At 36.1% G+C, this 22354-nt stretch overlaps 4 protein-coding genes and 1 long non-coding RNA gene across 5 annotated transcripts; 1 reads left to right on the top strand and 4 right to left on the bottom strand.

Moving 5' to 3' along the window:
* Window positions 1-96: 96 nt before the first annotated feature.
* Window positions 97-11057, bottom strand: LOC149690446 (sodium- and chloride-dependent glycine transporter 1-like). Its single transcript, XM_089869980.1, has 14 exons — window positions 10636-11057; window positions 6387-6578; window positions 6187-6321; window positions 4871-5014; window positions 4591-4798; window positions 3558-3690; window positions 3360-3494; window positions 3187-3290; window positions 2845-3082; window positions 2657-2785; window positions 2490-2589; window positions 1052-1152; window positions 805-969; window positions 97-653 (listed from the first exon to the last, which is right to left on the bottom strand). The coding sequence occupies exons 2-14, from the start codon at window positions 6559-6561 to the stop codon at window positions 507-509; spliced, it is 1914 nt and encodes a 637-aa protein (XP_089726106.1). The 5' UTR covers window positions 6562-6578; window positions 10636-11057; the 3' UTR covers window positions 97-506.
* An 87-nt stretch (window positions 11058-11144) lies between these two features.
* LOC149690445 (E3 ubiquitin-protein ligase RNF14-like) lies at window positions 11145-14255 on the bottom strand. Its single transcript, XM_089869981.1, has 7 exons — window positions 13768-14255; window positions 13260-13604; window positions 12640-13032; window positions 12339-12565; window positions 12038-12266; window positions 11800-11972; window positions 11145-11741 (listed from the first exon to the last, which is right to left on the bottom strand). Exons 1-7 carry the CDS (start codon window positions 13925-13927, stop codon window positions 11529-11531), a joined length of 1740 nt encoding a protein of 579 aa, XP_089726107.1. The 5' UTR covers window positions 13928-14255; the 3' UTR covers window positions 11145-11528.
* Window positions 14256-14371: 116 nt separating this feature from the next.
* Window positions 14372-15413, top strand: LOC149690444 (uncharacterized). The gene is made up of 2 exons (XR_016383738.1): window positions 14372-14507; window positions 14597-15413. It is a non-coding gene; the product is annotated as an uncharacterized LOC149690444 (long non-coding RNA).
* Window positions 15414-17175: 1762 nt separating this feature from the next.
* LOC149690443 (uncharacterized) lies at window positions 17176-19307 on the bottom strand. The gene is made up of 3 exons (XM_089869975.1): window positions 19019-19307; window positions 18729-18905; window positions 17176-18642 (listed from the first exon to the last, which is right to left on the bottom strand). The coding sequence occupies exons 1-3, from the start codon at window positions 19305-19307 to the stop codon at window positions 17288-17290; spliced, it is 1821 nt and encodes a 606-aa protein (XP_089726101.1). The 3' UTR covers window positions 17176-17287.
* A 1000-nt stretch (window positions 19308-20307) lies between these two features.
* LOC149690442 (uncharacterized) lies at window positions 20308-22014 on the bottom strand. The gene has a single exon (XM_089870510.1). The coding sequence runs from the start codon at window positions 22012-22014 to the stop codon at window positions 20308-20310; it is 1707 nt and encodes a 568-aa protein (XP_089726636.1).
* Between the last annotated feature and the right edge of the window lie 340 nt (window positions 22015-22354).

The following is a 22354-nucleotide window of genomic DNA, read 5'->3' as shown; positions in this document are numbered from 1 at the left end:
GTAATAATATTCTACGGGAGAGCGGATTAGTGAATGAGTTTTAAGAAAGTGCTGGACATAAGAAATGCCTCAACTAGCGCGGTTAAAGCTAAAATGGCAACTCTTCATATTTGACTGTGTAATTCTCTGCGAGAAGATAACGTGAAGTGCCATTACGCAATATTTAAAATTTCAAAGTTTTTATTCGATTCAATTTAACAATACTACGTAATTCTTTCGTTTTGTACAGCTTCTAAAAATATAATTTTAATAAAAACTGCTAGAATTAAAAAATATAACAGGGAATAATAAAAAATTCTTGTGTATAACAGGAGATTCCTTTTTGAGCGGGGATTGGTTTCATCATAAGTTTATAACGAATCATGTAATAAGTCTTACATTACTTATGCAGTTTCACGAAAATGACGTGATTTATCGCTTCAACAATAAAATATTGTTGAATGAATTCTAGTTTAGAGTTAAAAAAATAAAAATATTTTTTAAAATAAGTTAAAAATTAAAATTAGTTAAGATTCTTGTTGAAAGACTCCATTGTCAATTCCAATTTTTAATTTGCTCTTTGGTGGTTCCATAACCATGTCAGTTAGAGTTTCCTCTGGAGCCGGGGCCGCTGGACCCCATTCTGCAGTGGGTTTTAACAATGTCCACAAGCTCTTTTAATTAAAATAACAAAAACAAACACCCGCCAATCAGAATTAACTACGTTAAGTTCGACTCTCATTCAATGCCATCTGTTGACAATTTACTCAAAGTCCTTTGCTTTAAATACGTTTATAGTCGTTTAAAAATACATAATGGACATACCTCTCCTCTTTGGTGCGTTTTGTAGGCTTCGTATATTGTAAACAGAGGTATTAAAAGTACCGAACTCGTAGCCATGGCCCATCCAAAGCCATCAGCCATATCAGAAAAGACATAATCACCAAAACTGGCTTTTGTATGACTCGAAAACGTGAAGATTAAAATACCCTTTGAAATTATTATAAATTAACTCAATCTGTGATATTTTGAAGGTAAATGGATAAATTAGGCTTAACTAAAATAGACATACCAAAATTAAAATAGGTGAAACGGCAACCCAACATATTTTCCAATACCAATTGGGTCTAATGCCCAACATAGACTCTACGTCGTCAGAGAACCTTCTAACGCCTACAAAGAAGAAATATATGATAGAATATTCGCGGGAAAATCATAAAACTAGTGGTGTCACTTTGCTATCTCTAGTAGAACCAGAGTTATGAGCCTCCGAAGTTGGGTGTAATGCTATTCCTATGGAAAGGGTATGTTTGTGAACATTTCCCTCAATTCCTTGGCCCCCGTTTACTTGATCCCCAAGTTTTTTGTATGGTTGGATGGGGGGCAAATAGGACTATAACATACTCAAAGGACATCTCCGCATCTCTAGTAGAACCAGAGTTATGAGCCTCCAAATTTGGGTGTAATGCTATTCCTATGGAGGGGGTATGTGTGTGAACATTTCCCTCAATTCCTTGGCCCCTGTTTTCTCGATCCCCAAGGCTTTTGTATGGTTGGATGGGGGGCAAATAGGACTATAACATACTCAACGGACATCTCCGCATCTCTAGTAGAACCAGAGTTAAGAGCTTGTAAAGTATAGTCTAATGCTATTCCTATGGAGGGGTATGTTTGTGAACATTTCCCTCAATTCCTTGGCCCCTGTTTTCTCGATCCCCAAGGCTTTTGTATGGTTGGATGGGGGGCAAATAGGACTATAACATACTCAACGGACATCTCCGCATCTCTAGTAGAACCAGAGTTAAGAGCTTGTAAAGTATAGTCTAATGCTATTCCTATGGAGGGGTATGTTTGTGAACATTTCCCTCAATTCCTTGGCCCCTGTTTTCTCGATCCCCAAGGATTTTGTATGGTTGGATGGGGGGCAAATAGGACTATAACATACTCAAAGAACATCTCCGTATCTCAAGTAGAAAAAGTGTTATGAGCCTCCAAAGTTGGGTGTAATGCTATTCCTATGGAGGGGGTATGTTTGTGAACATTTCCCTCAATTCCTTGGCCCCTTTTTTCTCGATCCCCAAGTTTTTTGTATGGTTTGATGGGGGGCAAATAGGACTATAACATACTCAAAGGACAACTCCGTATCTCAAGTAGAAAAAGTGTTATGAGCCTCCAAAGTTGGGTGTAATGCTATTCCTATGGAGGGGGTATGTTTGTGAACATTTCCCTCAATTCCTTGGCCCCGGTTTACTTGATCCCCAAGTTTTTTGTATGGTTGGAATGGGGGCAAATAGGACTATAACATAGTCAAAAGACATCCCCGTATCTCTAGTAGAACCAGCGTTATGAGCCTCCAAAATTGGGTGTAATGCTATTCCTATGGAGGGGGTATGTGTGTGAACATTTTGATAAATTACTTGGTCCCTGTTTACTCGATCCCCAAAATATCATAAAATTCAATTGTGTCTTAGCTCAATATTGCAAGTTTAAGTAGTTGCAAGTTCACTTACCGTAGACCCAAGACACGAGCGCGAATTCACAAAGACAAATCAGCAAAATAGACCATGACGCTGAGTAACTGTCTATCAATGTAAAAAGATATATCCCACCCTATAGTAGAAATGAACACGTAATTAATTAAAACAAGTCTTAAAACAATCCTGACGTATATGCATACATTGCAACAGAGCGGAAGTCCTAAAATAAAACTGAATAGACAAGTAACAATGGTAATTAAACTTGAATATGGTCTCATTTTCGGCCATTGATCATGAACGGCCGTTATCATAGTTTCGCTCATGGAAAACTGGAATTAAAATTTAATTTTTTTATTTTTAATTTAACACTAATTAGTTTTAATCTTACTTGGCTGTCCAAACCCAAAGTAATTAACATGGTAAAGAATAGTACGCTCCACAATTGTGAAAGAGGCATTTTGGTAACAGCTTCGGGATAGGCTACGAAAGCTAAGCCTTGTCCTGATCTAACTACTTGATCAACAGGAACATCCAAAGTGTGGGCCATGAAACCAACAATGGAGAAGATAACAAACCCAGCAAAAACACTGGTAGCGCAATTGGCAACTGACACAGCAATCGCATCTCTACGGAAACAATGTTGAAACAAGTTAGAAATGCCATGTGAAGATTCAAAGTTTGAATACCGCGGCAATTTTATTGAATTCAGCGCAGCCCGTGTCCAAATTACCTTAGACAATTGTTGTTAAATTTATTGTAACTAGCTAAAGTAAGTAAGGAGCCAAAAGCGGGACCCAAAGAGTAAAATATTTGAGTTGCAGCGTCAATCCAAACCTAAGAATAATAAAGTAAATAATTTATATTCCACCCAAGGTCATCTAGGGTCAGGTTTGAAGTATTTACCCCGGGTTCTAAAAGTTTGGACCATTTAGGAACTATATAGAACACAATCCCTCCCCAGGCGCCATCCAGGGTGGCACCACGGATTAATAGTATAAATAAGACCACATACGGAAACAAGGCAGTAAAATACACCACCTGTTTTGAGTTAGTTAAACCTTGTCAAGAATAAGAAACACTTTATTTTGACAGCAAACGTACCTTTCCGGCGGACTTGACACCTTTGACGAGACAAGCGGCAACAATGACCCAAGCCAAAAAGAGACACAAAACTAAATGACCTTGAATTTCTCCGTAGTCGCTGAATCCTGAACTGGCAACTAAAGCGTTATTTCTATAAGAGAAGAATAAATAAGCAAAAAGCAATATTTTTTATGAATGTAACTCCAACAATATAGGTGTTAATGTAATGTAAATGTACACCAGTAGAGCAATAAAGTTTGCTGTTTTCCAATATCCGCATTTTTGTAGTAGAGGTATCATAGGGCTTCATTCCCAGGGAGAACAAAATTAAAGAAACCCTAAATAACCACGTGAATTGACCAACGGTCAAACCACTAAATAATGGATCTAAGATCACGTTCGCTTGGGTCATTTTATCAAAGAATTATCCGATTTGTTGCGTAACTGAGAATCAACTGTGTTTATAGTTTTTATAATTTCAAGGGCGTGACAACGCGGTGTATAATAATAAACATTTCAATCTGTCTCGCAATTAATAGAAACCCGTGTAGGTGTTGAAAGAAAGGCGCCAAAACACAATACACGTTTTTCATAAGTTTATAAGGTACGTCCCATAAGTTTGTCACTGGTTACAAACTGGAGCTAGTCATGAAGTGACGTACGTAGGTCATAGATTAGAGGTAAAGCGACGCCTGGTGAGATAGGCGCTGTCACAGGCTTAGTACAGACTAAATAGGACTTCAATTCTCGCCTGCCGTACTCGAACTAGCTCGAGCTGTAAGGCACTAGCATTACGAAGCCTAGGAAGCGTCATACTTATGCAATATATCTTATATACTTATGGTTTTATCAATATAACAATCGCGTCATTGCACGAAGGTGGATAGATTCCATTGTATATATGATAAGAACAATCAACTCCATCGCCGAACCCTAAACATCATTAAGAATGAAACTGACAGTCGTAACACGTCACGTTTATGGAACGTTGTCCGCCACGTCACCACGCTTCGATAGACATATTTTCGTGCCGAGACAAAGTTACACTTACATAAAGAAATCTTCGGATGGACTGACGTGTCTGATGGCTTTCTCTACAGCTACAGTCGCGTTGGACGTTTCGTTAAAGCAATGGGTGTCATTGAAGTACTTGAAGTCGGGTAAGGTGTCGCAAAAGACTTCAACGTTCGTACAAGTATTGTTCCAAAATGTTTGGTTCAATTCCTTACATTTATCATTTTGACCAATATGGAAACAATCTTGATAAGACAACAAAGTTTATCGTAATTGAAGTTGGGTAATGAGGGAATGTTCTAGTTATATCTAATTACCTATTGAATTCCATTCGTTACCGCAAAATTCCCACGGTAATTGGGCACTAAAAGAGTGGTAGGTGTAGTAAAGAACCCATCCAAGAATGTCGTTGTAGTAAATATTGACGTAGAATGTCACCAAAATCATAGCGTAACCCAAACCTGCCAGATGAGATTAATTATATAATAAATAACTATAGAAAAATAAGTATGACACTCAATCAGATATGTTAATGTTTGTTTCCGATTAAAACACCAAGAAATATGTTTCCCGGATCTTGCAAAGTCTTATCTAAAACATTAGCGAACTTCAATAAGCACTTGGAATTCGGGCATAGCTCCATCCCCTGTCGCCATTCTTGTATAATAAGCCTCTTCGATGTAACTAAGAGGGAAAGACACGGGGGTAAAACTCTGCCTTCTATCTCATTTTCGGCGCATGCGCTCTGGGCGTTTTGAGTTCAGAGAGTGCGCAGAGACGTCTACGAGTTTTCCCCCTTGTACGTCTCGATACCGAGTGTTTCCTACCCCCTTTTTACATCGAAGAGACTATTATTATTTAGAGAAGCTATTTCAGCCCTTTTCCGATCCCCTCTAATTGGTATCTTTAGTCCCTATAGGAAGTGTCACACTTATATGTTTCTTATACTTATGTAGGTTAGATTCTACTACAGTTAATAAATACTGATTATGATAATTATATAACCATCATTATACCAACAATACATTTCGAATAATTAACATTTTTTCCTCCCAAATTGATTTCTACGAGGCATTGCGGTATTTAGTTACTCTTCAATTTCCTGGTACCTCAGGCCGAAAGTTCAAATTTATGTACAATAAAAGAAATATTGCATAAAAAAGACAATTTCTCTTCGAAAGAAAGTCACGAAAGAAATAAAGGGTTACTTTTAAAGTCATTCCTAATTTGCTAAAAACGTTATACTTTCGGATTATAAGCTATAGAATAAATCTTACAGCAAACTACGAGGTGATAAGGAAACTATAGAAACCAGTTACACGCCGGGTTCCTTAATATCAACGCAATGTTATGCAACCATGAAAATGATACCTCTCTAGTCCGACTAGTTTTTATATATCATTAACCCTTTTAGTATGACGTAGGTATGTACATAGTGCCTTTAGGGCTATGGACATGATCTGGAGATCTAGAAAACGTGCGACGGATTTGACAAGCAATAATTACCACAACTACACCTATTGTAAACTACATATAACAACCGGTAGTGATTCTGCTATTTGATATTTATAGATAATAGATAGCGAAACAAGTTGGTTAGCCAGGTATAATAGTACCACTTGCGTTATCTTACCTCTAAACGCTGGTGCCATGTGTTTAAAGAGAATATTAGGCCCTGTACCATGGTATTGTCCAAGTGCCAATTCCACGAAGAAAATTGGTAAGGCGCAAAAAGCCAACATGGTAGCGTATGGTATTAAAAATGCGCCTGAAATTAACATAACACCATTAATAAACATTTTATAAAACTAATTAAGAAATCAAATATCTTACCTCCACCATTTTTGTAGCATAAATATGGAAACCTCCATACATTTCCTAAACCTACAGCGTATCCCAGACAAGATAGAAAAAATTCGGCTTGATTGGACCAGTTACCACGATGGGCTGTCACCTCCACTGTATCATTGGCTTTTTCATTTTTAGCGTCGCCTTGTTCGACCACCATTTCGAGATAGGTACGTTCTGCGAGAAATAAATGTTCGAAATACGTTAAAAATGTTTCCCGCAAAATGTTTTGATTTAAATTACCAGTGACACATTTCTCTACACTGGTTACGCCTATTTGGACTCTACTTTTACTATATAGCTCTAATAAATTATGTCAGTGTACTTCTATATTATGCGATAATAGAAGTGAATAAATATTACAGTTCAGGGGTGATTAACGTTGCCAAATATTTACAGCCTTTATTTGATCAGGAGACAGGAGTTAAGGTCTAAAAGGGTTAAATAGTAAGGTAAGTTCCATAAGTTTGACACTGGTAACAGAGGAGAGACACGCCAACACATTCTAAGAATCTGAGAGGGGAAGGCGCGGGGGGTGAAACTCTGCCTTCCATCTCGCTTTATGGCGCCTGCGCAGTAGGCGACTTCGACAAAAGATCACGAAGCAGTCAGAAGATTAGTACAGACAGATTATCGAACTAGCTCTAAGTTAGAAAGCGTCACACTTACGCGTATGATAAACGTATGATTACAAGCGATGCTAAACTAAGAAATATATAGTTTTACTTCAACTTATGAACTTCTGAGAAGAGTATATGATCAGATAAACTATGCGAATTACAAAGAAAAAAGATTTAACTACCAGCCTACACGTGTCTGGTTTTCACGTGCTGCTTGTTACCCTTCTAAAAACTGTTACCTTGTGACATGGACCAATGACCGCACACGCATACCCCTTTACATCCTTTCACTTTCAAAATAACTATGGTTTATACATCCTTACATTCAAGACCATGGTACTAAATCTTTGGAATCTATTTTCGTCACGGTATGGCGATAAATTTAAGAACTTTACCGAAAACCTTTTATTTTGTTGAAATGGTCGAGACAAGGTCAGCATTTGCGACTTTTAGCAGTTCAATGTGGTAAATTATTAACAGCGTTGATAGTATTGTACGTGTTTAATATTAGAGTGTTTAGTCTATCATTAGGGAGAATTGTCACGCATCGCAATGCCACATTGTTTGATAGGTTTCGATCCAACTGGTTTTAAATATCCTTGACTATTGACCTTCAAAAATATTAAAAGGTGTGGACAGTAAAGGATGAACACCGCGAGAAAAAAAAAACAAACTTCTTTTTTATGTATCAAAGGGTTATTTTTAACCGTTTTCGGAATAAAATTGCGATGGTTATTTATGAAAATTTTTCCGTTAATATTTGTATCAGTTTTAAATTTTAACACATGACTTCTTGTTTAAAAATTAACAAATAACTTGCAAAATTGAGCGAGGGACAGACAAACTAAAAAAATAATGACTTCACCCCTTTTAATAGGCACAACTCTGACATTCACAAAGTTGACAACTCTTTTAGGGCTTGCGAAAAACTTTTGGTAAAGATTCATAAATTCAACTTAAACTAAATTACTTTATTTCTCTAATTTGAAAAACCTTTGCACACTACCTGACTTCACTTCAAGACCGACTTCTTCTCCTACTGGTAACTTTAAACGAATTCAACTTCAATTAAACGATTTCAAATCACTTTTATATCCCTAATTGCAAAACATTTGTACACTACCTGCCTTCAATAGACCTTTCCGACTTAAAAGAAAAGGTGTAGGAAACGCTTTGCATCGGGACATACAAGGGGGTTGATACAAAAAGACTACAGCGCACTGCGCAGGCGCAAAAAAGCGAGATGGAAGGCATAGTTTCGCCCCTGGTGTCTTTCCCTTTCAGTTACATCGAAATAGTCTATTCTAACTTCCCCTCCCGGAATGGTGGGATTCGTGACTAAATAAAATATTTTGTTTCCTCGCTTAGGACGACTTACCCATCCTTATGGGAAAATACCATACGGATCTTAATACCTTTGCGCAACTTTGGCAATAGTTAGGGCAGAATGAAAGGGTAAGAGTTAGGCTCTAGTGTAGCTAAATCGAGTAAGGTGTAATTTAAATTCAATTTAGTATTGTGTTATTCTTTCGTGGAAAATAACCGCATGAATAAATCAAAACTATGGGATGCAATTGAGGGAGGGAGGTTCGTGCATGTGAAAAAGGTATTTGGTATTTGGAGGTTACACAATTAATTTAAATAAGATAAATCAACACAGGCAATATTTCAACAGAGTAAATTTAGTAATTTCCACCCTTGAATACGGAACTAATTGCCTATTAATCACGGATTACGATTTCCGACCTAACCCTACCATAAGTTGATAAGATATGTTCCTTCCATAAGTTTGTCACTGGTTACAAACTGGAGATTGTCATGAAGTGAGTTACGTAGGTGAAATAGATTCGATTTAAAGTGACGCCTGGTGAGGTGCTGCTGTCAAAGGCTTAGTATACAGACTAAATAGGAAGATGGAAGTAATGCAAAATTAACCACCGAGTGTAGAACTTCAATTCTCGCTTCCGTCGTTCTCGAACTAGCTCGAGCTGTAAGGCTCTAGCATTACGGTGTCATACTTATGGAACATATCTTATAAACTTAATTATCCCCTACCAATACGGAGATTGCTTTAAATCGTTCAATATTCTTGGTATAATTTAATAAATTATACTTCTTGGAAATTTCTCTATTTGTACTCAAAGAATTTTGGTAAAACACCCAGATATTTTAAAATTAGCTCGAATTAAATTCCACGTAAATAGGAAATTTCCGGCAAATATGCAAATTTTTGTAATATTATTTTGTTTTGCCTCGTACAAAACACTTCTATAACCAACCCCTTCTTTCCCAGTTATTAATTAAACGTGTTTCTTGTTGATATGGGTGACTTAATTTGAAATAGCATCATTACGTTACAACAGAGCCGGCGGGGTCAAAAAATTATAACTTTTTCATAGAAGTTCCGCGAAACGTTTAAAAACGCAATATTTTTGAGTCCCAAAGGTAATGTTAGGAAGAAATCGGATAATCACTTTTGGACATTAATTATGTTAATCAATATTACTGTTAATTAAATTAAGATGAAACCCGCCACGTGGTTTAAAAAGAACCGTACGTAGATGTATGTTGCGGGCGTATATGAATGGGCCTCAGGGTGTGAATTATGTAGCATTTGTTTACTGTCTTGTTTATTTTGGGAAGACGAAATGATTTGAATCGAATGTAATCATAGGTTTTCATAGTTACTTTCTAATGTACTGAAGTGTCAATGGTACTCAAAAATCATCCAAGAGTTTTGTGTCCTATTTACAGGGCATTTAAATTATTTATTTTTGTTGTAAACAAAATTATTTACGTATTGCAACTGAAAGATTCAATTTCTCAAGTATCTGGCATGGCCCATATTTATTTATACAGCGGTCTTTTTTCAGGGTTAATAGTTTCTAAATCACCGCTAACCTAAAGCATTTCTTTTTTCTTCAATGACGTTATGAAAAGGGCGGAGTTTAATTTAAGATTGTCATACGCGTGTTTAAGAAGCAGCCATTTTGGGAGTAAAAATGTTAAAATTAAATACCATTTGAAACCAGTTTTGAAAGTAACATAAAGAAAATATTTAGAATACTTCTTCAACAATAAACAATTCTAAAAATAACTTCTAAAATATGAAACTCTTAAAAAAACGAAACCAAAAAACAAATTAGTTTCCGTAATTTTGAAGTCGCGTTAAAATATCTTTACTTCCAACAATGAAATTTAAATAATTCGAGTTAAAGATATGTTTAATCCCAAGTACAATCTTCTGATAATTGAAATTAGTATTAATACATTGCCGGTTCCGTATTGATAATGACCAATTAAAAAAAATTATAATTAAAATTTAGACCTTACTTGAAACAAAAACGCGATAAAACATTGAAGCCTAAAAAAACCTAATCACGTCTCGTCTGGTAATTTTCACTTGACTTAATTTATGCCATTCCGATCGTCTCAAAACAGATTTGACCCAATAAAAATTTTATTCTAAGAAATTAATTTGTTCACGCGTCAAATTGAAATAAATCAAAAGAATTTTGTTAAAAAAATTAACCTGAAAATCTACTACACGTCGCGAATACATCCGGTTTTCTTGGCAACGTTAGTTGCTTATCGAAAAATTTAAATTTATTTACCTGATTGTTTGCTGACTTTTCTTTAAAATGGTGATAGAGTTGAAATTAAGACACGGTCACTCTTTGAAGCCGATTTTGAAAATGAGTTTCCCGGCGGCGGCACTCATTTTTACTTGAAACTCTTCTTGGCTCCACCCCCTTTTTAACGTGTACAGCGCCACTAATGTCTAATTTAGGAACGAAAAAATTAGTAGGCTTAATTAATAATATTTTGAGAAATTAATTTAAATTTTATTTACGCTACTGAAATAAATATTTATAGCAAATACTGAATTAATAGAGAAGCGACAATTACCAGCATTAACAGAGCCATAACTATCTCAGTTGTGACGTCAGTACCCACCGAAAACGTCACGGGCTTACCTTTGTCGGTGGACGGCCATTTTTGGTACCGCTCTGCTACCGACCGTTCTATGCACGAATAACATGGGTGACTGACATCACGCTACCGCTTCTGAAATGGCTCAATTAGGTGTCAACGCCAAAAATAAATCACAAGAACACAAGCATTGCAGAATATAATTTTATGAACAATATATAGTACAATTTTTTTTTGAAAGAAATTATACAACTGTGGAGGGATTACAAAGGAGTAAAAATTCACACAAAAATGGCAGTATTTATGTATCATTTGTACAATTAAAAGAAAAACAATAAATTTGTAAAAGGCAAGAAAAAATAAATTCCTGAACGTAACGAATCAAATCAAATCAAATCGAACACTTTTAATAATTTCCCGTTTCAATTAAATTAGCTTAAAAGGCAACTAACACGCGTTGTCTCTAAGCTGTTGGGTAACTTTATGTTGAAACAGAAACCTTTTTGTTTGATTTACGAAAATATTCATATTCATTGTGTTTATGTTGAAACACTTTTGGCGTTTGTTCTAACTTTTAATCAAAGAGCACAAATTCAAATTCGTCATCGCTATCACTGTCCAAATCATTATCCATTCCAACTGCTCCAAAGAACAAACGAGTAAAACACGGAGATTTATCATCATTGTAATGCAAATAAGGCTTTTCGGGATTCAATCTCATGTTACATAGCCAACAAAATGTAGTGTTGCACCTCCAACAAATCATTTTGTTGCAACCATCACTTTTCTGGATGAAAAATTAGTATTTATCAATTAGGTTCTTTAAAAACTACTTAACAACATACTTCAATAGCGGCGCAGCAATGAGGACACTTTTTACTATTTGATTTCACCCATTCATCGGACAAACTCTCGTTAATAAGTTTCAATAACTGTTTCTTTCCATATTTTTTCTCCATATTACGTTTAACTTCATCTGACCCTTTCAAGTATTGATCCCTAATACCTTTTCTTTCCTCTGATACGTAACAAAAACGGTAATTATCTTCAAGGTACGTTAACGTACGTTACACTCTCAATTACCTTCTTTAAACCTGCAAGGTTCTAAACCATGATAAGTCTTTTTGCAATATATACAAAAAGGGTACTTGCACGCTGTACAAGTAGCGATTTGTACACCAGGTTCAATAATGATAAAACACTGGCAAGTATTTCTGGGACACCTTGTCAGATCTGTCATTTGAGACAGACTAGAGTCTAGCAAAATTCTATCATACTGATCGTATAATTCTTCCCCAACTGATTCAAAAACCTAAAGTTTTCAATAAAGACGTGAATTCTTAACGTTGTAATTGGATTGGAATTTCGATGATGGTTGGTTTACTTGATGTGGGAGAGCTTGTGTTGAACATTTTTCTTCGGGACAAGTTAAGCCTCTAACATTTCCTTCTCTAATTTGAACTTCAAAGTACTCTTTCATGCATTCCTTACAATAAAGGTGATCACACCCTTGAAACCTTAGAGCCTGATAACCCTGTTTATACACCATACAAACTTTACACGTAAACCATTCTTTTTGGAACATTTCGTGTTTACGTTTTTCGTTGTACTCTTTAAAATAACAAAACCTTCAGAGATTATCGATAAATTTGTGTTTCTGATCGAAAACAAGATACGATTCTAACCAATTAACTTTGAAAGCAACTCGGACCCTTCTAATAACTGTACAAGACCCCTCGAGTCTCTGTCGGGATCTTCTAGAACATTTTTAATTGAAGGTCTATGTGTAATGACCCCAGATTTTAATCTCATATAGATTCGGGCGTTAGTTTTGTTCTTTTCACTTTCTTCTTGTTCTCTGAGAGTTTGATTCATTTGAGCCGAAGAAGTTGCTCTTTCATTTGTTTCGCTTAATGGCATTTCTTTCGACTCGTTACTTTCTTTTTTTGGTTCACTATTTCTATTATTAGCCCCTGTACGTCTTTTAGCGTACGAATGTGTTTTAACATTTGATCTAGATTTAGGAGGAACGTATTCTTCTTGAGTGTCTCTGTGAACTTTTGGTTTTGGTGGTGTGGCTGTAATTAAAAATCACTCGATTAATAAATCAACATCTAATTAAGGTGGAATTCATAAACGTCGGACGCAACGCAATTTAGTACAGGCAAAGGCAGGGCGTTGTGCGCAAATTTGCGTTGTGCCTTTTGCGCACGACGTCCTGCCTTTGCCTGTACTAAATTGCGTTGCGTCCGACGTTTATGAATTCCACCTTAAACCTTTTGTTTCAAAGGCTCGATCATCAGACCTTGTTTCTCTTTCTTTGCAATTGGAAGTGAAAAATCAACCTCGATGGGTAAAGATTTGTAATCTTTAAGGGATGTAAGGTCAAGTTCATTGCCAATTTCAAGAAATTTTAAGGACTCCTCAACAAGGAAATTTATCCAACGAAAAAGCACCACTTCTGGTTTGCAATCCTTATAAATCTTATCCAACTCTTTACATAAATCAGACAGTTGTTTCTCATTTAACCATTGGCACATTAATAAAAACGCTGGGCCAGTAATTGTAGGATAACTTTCAACATATTGGAAGTGTAGCATCATAGGTGGTAAATACTGAACTTTAGCTTGTTCTGTTTGATTATCTCTATCTAACAACCAATATTCAAAAATGCCATGTGAATGTTTAAAAAAATACTTTACCTTTAAACCCATAAGATGTATAGAGTAATGGCACCTACTTGCCTTTGACTGTATTAAGCTCTATGGGTAGTTAACATGGAGTGCCACTACTCTATTTAAAGTTATAGTTACCTTTTGAACGCAACTTAATGAAGAATGGATCAGGCAAGATATTATGGATTAAAATTGTTCCATTGGTGGATGGCTCATTTTTGTTAATAGTTAAGATGGTTTCATCATATATGCTTTGCAAAACTTCAACTTCTTCATCCTGATCCTCTGAATTACCCATTTTGCTTTGAAAAGAACTCAAAATTTTCGAAGAAAACCGTGCAATATTTCGGTAAATCTTTCACAACTTGTCACTTAAAGTGTAATTAACTTTCGTTATGATAAGGGTCCGGAACAAAGATCACCAGTCACCACTCAGGCCGCCTCAGGGTCACAACTACCTAAGCCTAACTCGATTTGTAGTTTTATATACGCCGCTGATAATATATATCGTTAGATAATTTGATTGCAGCTCTCTATTGCTTCACAGTTCACGATGTTTAATTTATGTAAAATATCTACTACTATTACTCATCTAAAGCTCTTACATAACTAACTGAAATTTAAAAGTACATCTACACATGACTCTACGACGCGCTTTGCACCCAAAGAACTTGGAACATATAAGCCCCCTAGAATTACACATCCACGCTCGAATTTTTCAATTTCCAAGCCGACTTTTTTTTTAACGATAACTTTATCATTCGTTGGTAACGCCATCTATAATGCTTGAGACGAAATAATTATCTGTCGTCTGCTTTGCTGAAGCTGAATTTTTCTCATTTGCTTTAATTGCTTATGAATTTGGGCGCATAGACGCGGTAATGAAAATGTTTTTAAATATTGTTTTGATATTATTTATTGTGAAAAGTAGGCCTATAATATTAAATATGTTTTGATGCAATTGTAGGCCTATACTTAGCTGTTGTCCTTAAAATAATATCAATTTGGTAAGCTTTTTTCTAACAGCTTCCATTTTCATTTTTTCATTAAAAATACGAATAACTTTGGGAACTAGAAAGTTCAGATAATGTTTTCATCCAATTTCTTGGGAAAAATGTTTTCACGCATCAGACACCTTTTTACGAGGGATTAAATTTTGAGAGCAATTGTTTTAGAAGCAGTACCACCATCATTTTCAAGGTTTTGCATCCGCAGGCTTTTTTTGGTGAGATCAAGAATTTTCACTACGCTCTCCGAAGGATATATTAAACTACCATGATCTCTAACAATTAATCCTCTGGTCGACTTGGTCGTAATGCAGTAGTCGTGAAAGCTCTTTCATTGATTGCATTTGAGGACTTTGTGCAGTTTCCGTACACAAATCCAGCCAAAATAGTGTCTCTCAATATCCAGCCAAAATAGTGTCTCTCAATAGGTTTGACCCATCAAAATATAAATGTCCTCTGTTAGCTTTGAGAAAATTTGTTGTCACAGTATTATCACGAGCCAAGACATTTGCACAACCAGAACCCTCAACCAGAAAGGCGTTCTTATAAGCTGCTTTAAATTTTAAAATCGTGGGATTGTTGTTTCATCCACCTTTTTGTCTTACTACTCCGAAACAATATGGTTTTGAGACAGTTTGTACGTTGGAAGATAATTGTTGTTTTGATTAAAACAATATATTAGTAGATATCAACAGATTTTGATGACCCTAAACTATCGCTTTTTTTGCTAGCCCGACTATGTTTCCTATAATTAATGATTAAAAGTTTGAAAACACAGTTGGAGTTTCTCAAAAAGTTCTTTAATAAAATATAATTCCATCTCTTAGGCGTGGGTTTGTGGGTACACGCAAAAGTAATGTAGAATAGCGGTTTTGCCCAAGTGACAAAAAACTTTATTTTGGTGACTTTCCGATAGTCAGATATTTGAAAATGATTGCTAACAGGGTTGCCACAGTACCTGGAAAACCTGGAAAAGTCAGGGAATTTAAAATAGGGTTGAAAAGTCAGGGAAATTGATTTAAGTTAGTAAAATTTCTGGGGATAAGTCTATATTGAAAGAGTAATGAAAGTTTTCTCCTCATCCTCTCTTCTTAACACAAGTGAACTCTTGAGCAATCCTTAAAAATCCTGTCTAGAATTGCTTTTATGTAAAAAAACCTCTTAGACTGTTAGATAGTTAAAATGTTTCTTAATGATTTTAAGGTAACAAATACATGGGAAAACTTTATGTAGAGGGTTTATTTAATTAAAAGCACTGAAAACGTGCTGCAAAAATTTACGTTTTCGGCCTAAAAAGGTCAGGGAAAATCTAAGAAAAATGTCAGGGAAAACCTGGAAAAGTCAGGGAATTTGGTTCTGAAATTGAAAATTCTGTGGCAACCCTGTACAAATCGCGGTATTTTTCCCAGGAGACCAATTTTATTTTCCAATGGCATTGAGCCATTTTACTAACAAACTGGACTGATCACCGGATATCTTTATTTGAGTTGCAGTTAGTAATAAAAATAATGTAAAATTGTGGAACAATTTTCGCGCTTTGCTTACTTATGATAGGAGGACTGTTCCCATCTGGAACTCCATTCCTACCGAAGTAGTTGGCCAGCCCACTCTCTATTTAAACTCAAAATACGTAAGTTCCTAAAACTTTAACTCGGATGGAGGGAAAGAAATCCACCAATCCCTATCTCTTTAACCACCTTTTTACTATATTATCAGTGGATAAGTTCAAGTTGGAGCTGTAAGGCTTCACAGCCCTAGCTCGTCAATTGAATGGAGCAAAAAAATAAACATTTTTATTTCTCCGTGTATTTTTACATTCCTCAATTGAACATTTTTTGCCCATTTTATACTCGCACACTTTGAAATTAGCGCAAGAAAGTGTTTTTCTCAATAATAAATCGTTTTTATTATGTTATTAAACGTTTAAAAACTATATTTAAACATGTAGTGTATTAAACTAAAAGCACTTTGAAATCGCGCTATTTCCCGCCAAAAAGTTTGAAAATGTTTCATTTTCGCGCAAAAAATAAAATATAGAAATTCTAGTTATGCGCCACACACATAGATGGCGCTACCGACGAATGATAAAGTATACTTGTTGAAAAAACCGGGCGCGCGAAGCGTAGATTTGATGTGTAATTCTAGGGGGCTTATATGTTCCAAGTTCTTTGTTTGCACCTTACGTCATAGTAGCAGACGACGATAGGTCGTTCAAAACTTCAAATCAGACCAATAGTAAGGAAAAAAATAAAGCACGTGGTTACGTTGAAGTTTCAGGCGCAATTGGCCTTATTCCTGATCAGCGCCACCGAGGCGTAGCGGCGACTTTTGGAACTATAATAATACGGTAGCCAATCAGAGGTGGCGCTGGAGTCGATGGACTCTGATGGAGATCTGTTATTTTCCCGTTTTTGATTATTACCGCTTCAACTTCAAAACACATGTTTAAACTAATTATTATTAACCTAATAATCTCCAAATAGACCAAAATCGAATGAAAACTTACTCCGAAAGTCTTATTTCATAATATTAGACAGAATAAGAAAGGTAAAATCAACTTTTAATACTTTTGAAACCATATCGCTTGTTAAGCCTTGGCTATTTATTTTGGCAGTACATGGTTTTATTAATGGAAGTTAAAATCAAAACTTCTATTCCATTGCTAATACATCTTTTGTAAGTTTACCAACATCATCTGATGGTTTTTCAAACATTTCCTTGGCAAAATAAGGTAATAGATGCATATAATATATGCTTGTTAGTTTTGGATATAAAACCTTATTTATGAAGTCATTATTTTTCGTTATCATCAATATTTCAATGTTTTCTGGTGGTACATACACGACGAGAAAGCAAACAGGAAGATTACACACCAGTAATTGTCCTTGAATTTGGTGGTACACATCAGAATTTTTATGAAGCTCGAGCTCGCCAGTCGTTTCATCAAGATAAAGATAAAAACCTCCAGACGCCGCTTTATTTTTAATGTTTTCCTTATTTTTAAATATGGAATACGGGCATTTGATTTCCACAATATATATTTGGTCTTCAATTTTAATTAAGCGATCGGGGCTGGCTCCAAGAAAATAAAATTTTGGATTAACAATCAAACCAACTGACGTATTTTCTTCCATATTAATTTTCTCTCGAAATAAAGCAAATGCAGCAGATTCATATTTCAGGCCGTGGTCTAAAGACTTAGCTGTCACGAAAGATCGTTTTTGGAGGAATGTTTTTACAGGATCTGTTGTTTCCTTCATTTTTGTGAAAGTTCCATACATAGAAGCCGTAAGCCTGTGACTTCTTTGCTTGTGCCAGTAGTTTGATTTACTTTGCAAGCGAGTTTTGACCTCTACGTATTTAGCACAAGCCAAGTTGACTTTTATACTGTTTAAAACCGCGAGTTCATTTTCAGTCAAGTTAACTACGCTTTCGTTTCTTTCTCTGTCAGCTGTTTTATCAATTTGTTCCCATAAACTGTCAACTAAATCAGAATTTTGGCAAATTTTAGGTATAACTGGAACACATCCGTTTGATTTGATGGTGCCGATAACAGGGAGATTTAAGTTCATTTTTTCAAACAATTTCACAAAGTTTGTCAATTTTTCTTTAGATATTGGTTTTGCGTCAGCAGGCATTACATTGAAAGTCCTAATCGAGCTGCCCAAAACGGCTTTGTTCATTTTACTGGACTCGTGTTTCACAAATTCCAAATCACTAAATAGAAGAGGCTCATCGCTTTGCGGTTTTTTCACATGCCACATCTGAAGCTTGCTTGTACAAGTACCCCGTAATGGTAACTTCTCATCTCCTGATCGTATACAATCCAACAACTGGTACAGTAAAGCAACGGAATGCTTGCAATCACCATTAACTCCAGCTGGGCATGAGCATGTTATCCATTTAACTCTATTAGGATCGCTAGCAATGACGAAACAGGCAAACATATTGTATGTAGTTGGCCTCCGATCAGCATCACATGAAGCTCGGAAAAAAACCAAGTCCCCTAAATCGGTGAAAATTTAATTTATAAATATTACCCCAAAATGTTTCTTTCGGCAATATTGGATTCTTGAAACTATGATTTGCTACCTCGAAGGTTTGACTCGATGCCCAAAATTTTCTCTTCTCTAAACAGCATAAAGCCTTGCTGTCTTTCACGTTTAGTGAGAGCATGGCTTTCAGCTACGTTGTCCGACAAATCTGAAAGTTCGACTTTATTTCCCCAACCTTCCTTTGGTGTAACCCGTCCCTGGAGACGAAGCAATCCTTTATGCAAGAAGTTAATTACTCATCCTTCGATTGTAACAAGCATTAACAGACTCCCAACCATGTATTTACAATGGGGATCTGTTAGTTTTCGTTTTTCATAGATTTTATACCTTCTTTTGACATGTTTGGGTTGATTGCCATTATGTCGATGCACGCTGAGCATAACCAAGATTCTGGTAGCATGTTGAGCTTTTCTTCTTCTTCCAAATTTACACATTTTGGATGATACCACTCCATGCAAGTTTCACACTGAATCATTGTTTGGCAATCGTCTTTTGGCTGCTTACAAAGGCAAAATAGCCTCTGCGCTGACTCTTCGGAAAATTTCCTGGAAGCTACAAGACTGGTTTTGTTTTTGGGCTTTACTGAAGAATCATCTGCTGTTTTACGCTTTGACATTTTACACTTTAATCTCTAGTTTCGTGAAAATACTAAGATTTATTTAAGAAGATAGAGCATGTTGTCTCACTCTTTCATGCAATGGCATTTATGATTTAGCAGAAGCATATTCAGAACATAAGAAAAATAGAAAATAGGGAAACTGTCCTCCACCAGGGTAAGGGGATTTTTTTAAACTAGACATCACAACCAGGGTGAGAAATAAGGCGGTGTCACTGGGCAAATGACCAGTTTAAAAATTGCTTTGACCAGTTTATTTATTAAATGCCTGGGGGTCCAGTGGTCACCGTGACCACTTCTTAAATTCCCCTTCTTTAGTAAATAATAAATTCCTAATAGTGGGTTATAGCAGAAGTATAAAACAAATAGACAGTATATAAAACCTAGAACCTTTTCAGGGCAGCTCTGACTTTATGTAGAAATATTAAGTGGTCATTGACCAGTTTTTTAACTGAAACCCTTGGGCTCTACTGGTCAAATGACCAGTATAAAAAATTTCCTTATTTCTCACCCTGATCACAACTTCACAAGCAGGGTGAGAAATAAGGAAAATTTTTAAACTGGTCATTTGCCCAGTGTCACCGCCTTATTTCTCACCCTGATCACAAGGAGACGAGAATCATAGCCCACTTGATCATGCTCCTCCTAGACCTATTGTTGGCAACGTTCCTAAAAGTTAGCACAATATAGAGTGCTGTCAGTTGTGACGTCAGATCCAAGGTTAAACGTCACGAGTCTGCCTTTAGCAATGGGCGGCCATGACAGTTACCGTTTTTTCTCTATGGGAAAACAGCATCGGTGACGTCACACCGGCGCTTCTGACAGCACTCTATACTATTGCTACTACCAACTACTACCTCCCACCCTAAAAGAAGCTTCTAAACATTCAATCACGAAATTTAAATTTATCGATTTTGGTCAAACTAGTAAATGATCAGTAAAACGCTTAACTAAACTTAAGCACTTGTAAACATTTATTTTTCGTATAATAAAGAATTATTTACAATATTTTTGCGACTAAATGTCCAGTAAAATTTGACAAATGGCAACAAACTACAAAAAATTTCTCTAACATTGGAGATAAAGTCAGAGGAATAGGTCCTTTTAAAATTTTAAACTCTTTTATCCTACCAATGGCTCTTTCCACGTGAATTCTAGCCTCAGCGACACTGCGGCTGTCAGAGAGTTCCTTTGAGGTAAACTGATCCCGTTGTTTTAAAAATTCTGGAATGATTAGTTCTAATTCTTTATTAGCAAGTTCTTTGGATATATCAAAACCTCGGTCAGCCATCACCGCGTCGCCTTTTTCTAGCATGTCCAAAACACCACAATGTAGAATTAGCTTCTTATCCGAAGTTCTCCCAGCGTAGAGATTAGAGCAGTAAGTAATATGGCCTGACCCTGCCATCCCAATAAGAGCTTTAGCTGTGTTACAGTGTTTGTAAGAACTAAATGATTCCCTCTGGGCTTCAGAGGCGGAAGGTTTTTCCAGATAAAACTCTGTACAGTCAACTATGAGCCGCAAGTTTGGATATTTTTCCTTCATTTTTTTCGATGTTAACTCTTCAACTCTCTCTTTTGATGGCCAAACTGGGAAATGCATAGCGCGCTCATATAGGAATAAGATCCATGTATTTAAAATTTTTGATACATGGCCTTGCGACAGATTGTACAAATATGCTAGAGTTTGTTCCTCCTCTCCTCGCCTTAACCGCATGAGGGTCATGAAAAACTCTTCAACAGGATTTAATTTTCTTGGCTTTCCAGGTTTGACCACGAATGATTCCTTGTCCTTGTTGCTAGTCATTTGAGACGCTTCTTGCCCTACATAGTTCAGTCTACTACACTCTGGCAATAAGAGTTGGTAGAACGCCCAGAATACTTCATACGAAGGGAAGCCCGTGAAGTATTTGATTGCTTTATCATCGTTTACAAACTTTGTTACAGTAAACTTCTCTTTGCTTCGCAATGTTAACAATTCAAGTTGTTTTTGTACAAGTTCTACTTGGCCTGGAGTATATGGACTATAAGATGATTTTAACGATATTCCGCTACTCGCTGGTGATGATGATATTAATGGCGTTCCATCGTTTGGCTGGTCTGTGCCTTCTCTTAACATTAGTGGTAGAGGATCTTCCGGATAATCATCTCTTGGATACAATGTCTCTTTCAGAAAAGTTTGACTAGAAATACCTTTAGTGTTTTCGATTTGATCACTACCCTCTTCTAAATTGCTCTCCTTGGGAATAGTTTCTGAAACAATTTGACTAGAAATAACTTCTGATATATCTGAGGGATCAAAAACCTCTTCCAAGTCAATTTGCACTGCTCCCTCCTGTTCTAATAAATTGGTTCTCTCATCTGGGCTCAAATGATAAAAAGTACGTTTCACCAAAGTTTCGTCGTTAATAGTATCTGAAGATACATCGCGCGCCACTTTTGTGTTTTCAAATATTGAAGGAACAGCGAAAGGTTTCAGTCTTTTGCGGTTTAAAGTGTTGGTGTTGAAATAGTCAAGTTTCAGAAAGTGTTTAGAGCAAACTCTTGAACTGTTGAGATCAAGCGGATTGGATCCCTGTGCTGCGGTAATGGCATCGAACCATTTCTGCCTTAGAATTTTATCCTTTGGATAAAAATGATAGGAAAGCGACTGATCCTGGTTTTTACATATTTCTACGCAACAAATGTTGGTAACTTTTTTGGCCATGTGTAATCTGTAATGACAAGTAATCCGATATTGCAAACACGATTAATGTAATAGTTTTCATGGCAAATGATCTTTCCAAATCATGTGAATAGCCAAGGCTTAACAAGCGATATGGTTTCAAAAGTATTAAAAGTTGATTTTACCTTTCTTATTCTGTCTAATATTATGAAATAAGACTTTCGGAGTAAGTTTTCATTCGATTTTGGTCTATTTGGAGATTATTAGGTTAATAATAATTAGTTTAAACATGTGTTTTGAAGTTGAAGCGGTAATAATCAAAAACGGGAAAATAACAGATCTCCATCAGAGTCCATCGACTCCAGCGCCACCTCTGATTGGC

Source organism: Phalangium opilio, unplaced genomic scaffold (assembly GCF_054372755.1).
Source record: "Phalangium opilio isolate 3A_F unplaced genomic scaffold, DU_Popi_V2 ptg000031l_1, whole genome shotgun sequence".
Classification (NCBI taxonomy): domain Eukaryota; kingdom Metazoa; phylum Arthropoda; class Arachnida; order Opiliones; family Phalangiidae; genus Phalangium; species Phalangium opilio.
Note: the sequence above shows the minus strand (reverse complement) of the source record. Positions and strands in the feature narration are given on the sequence as shown.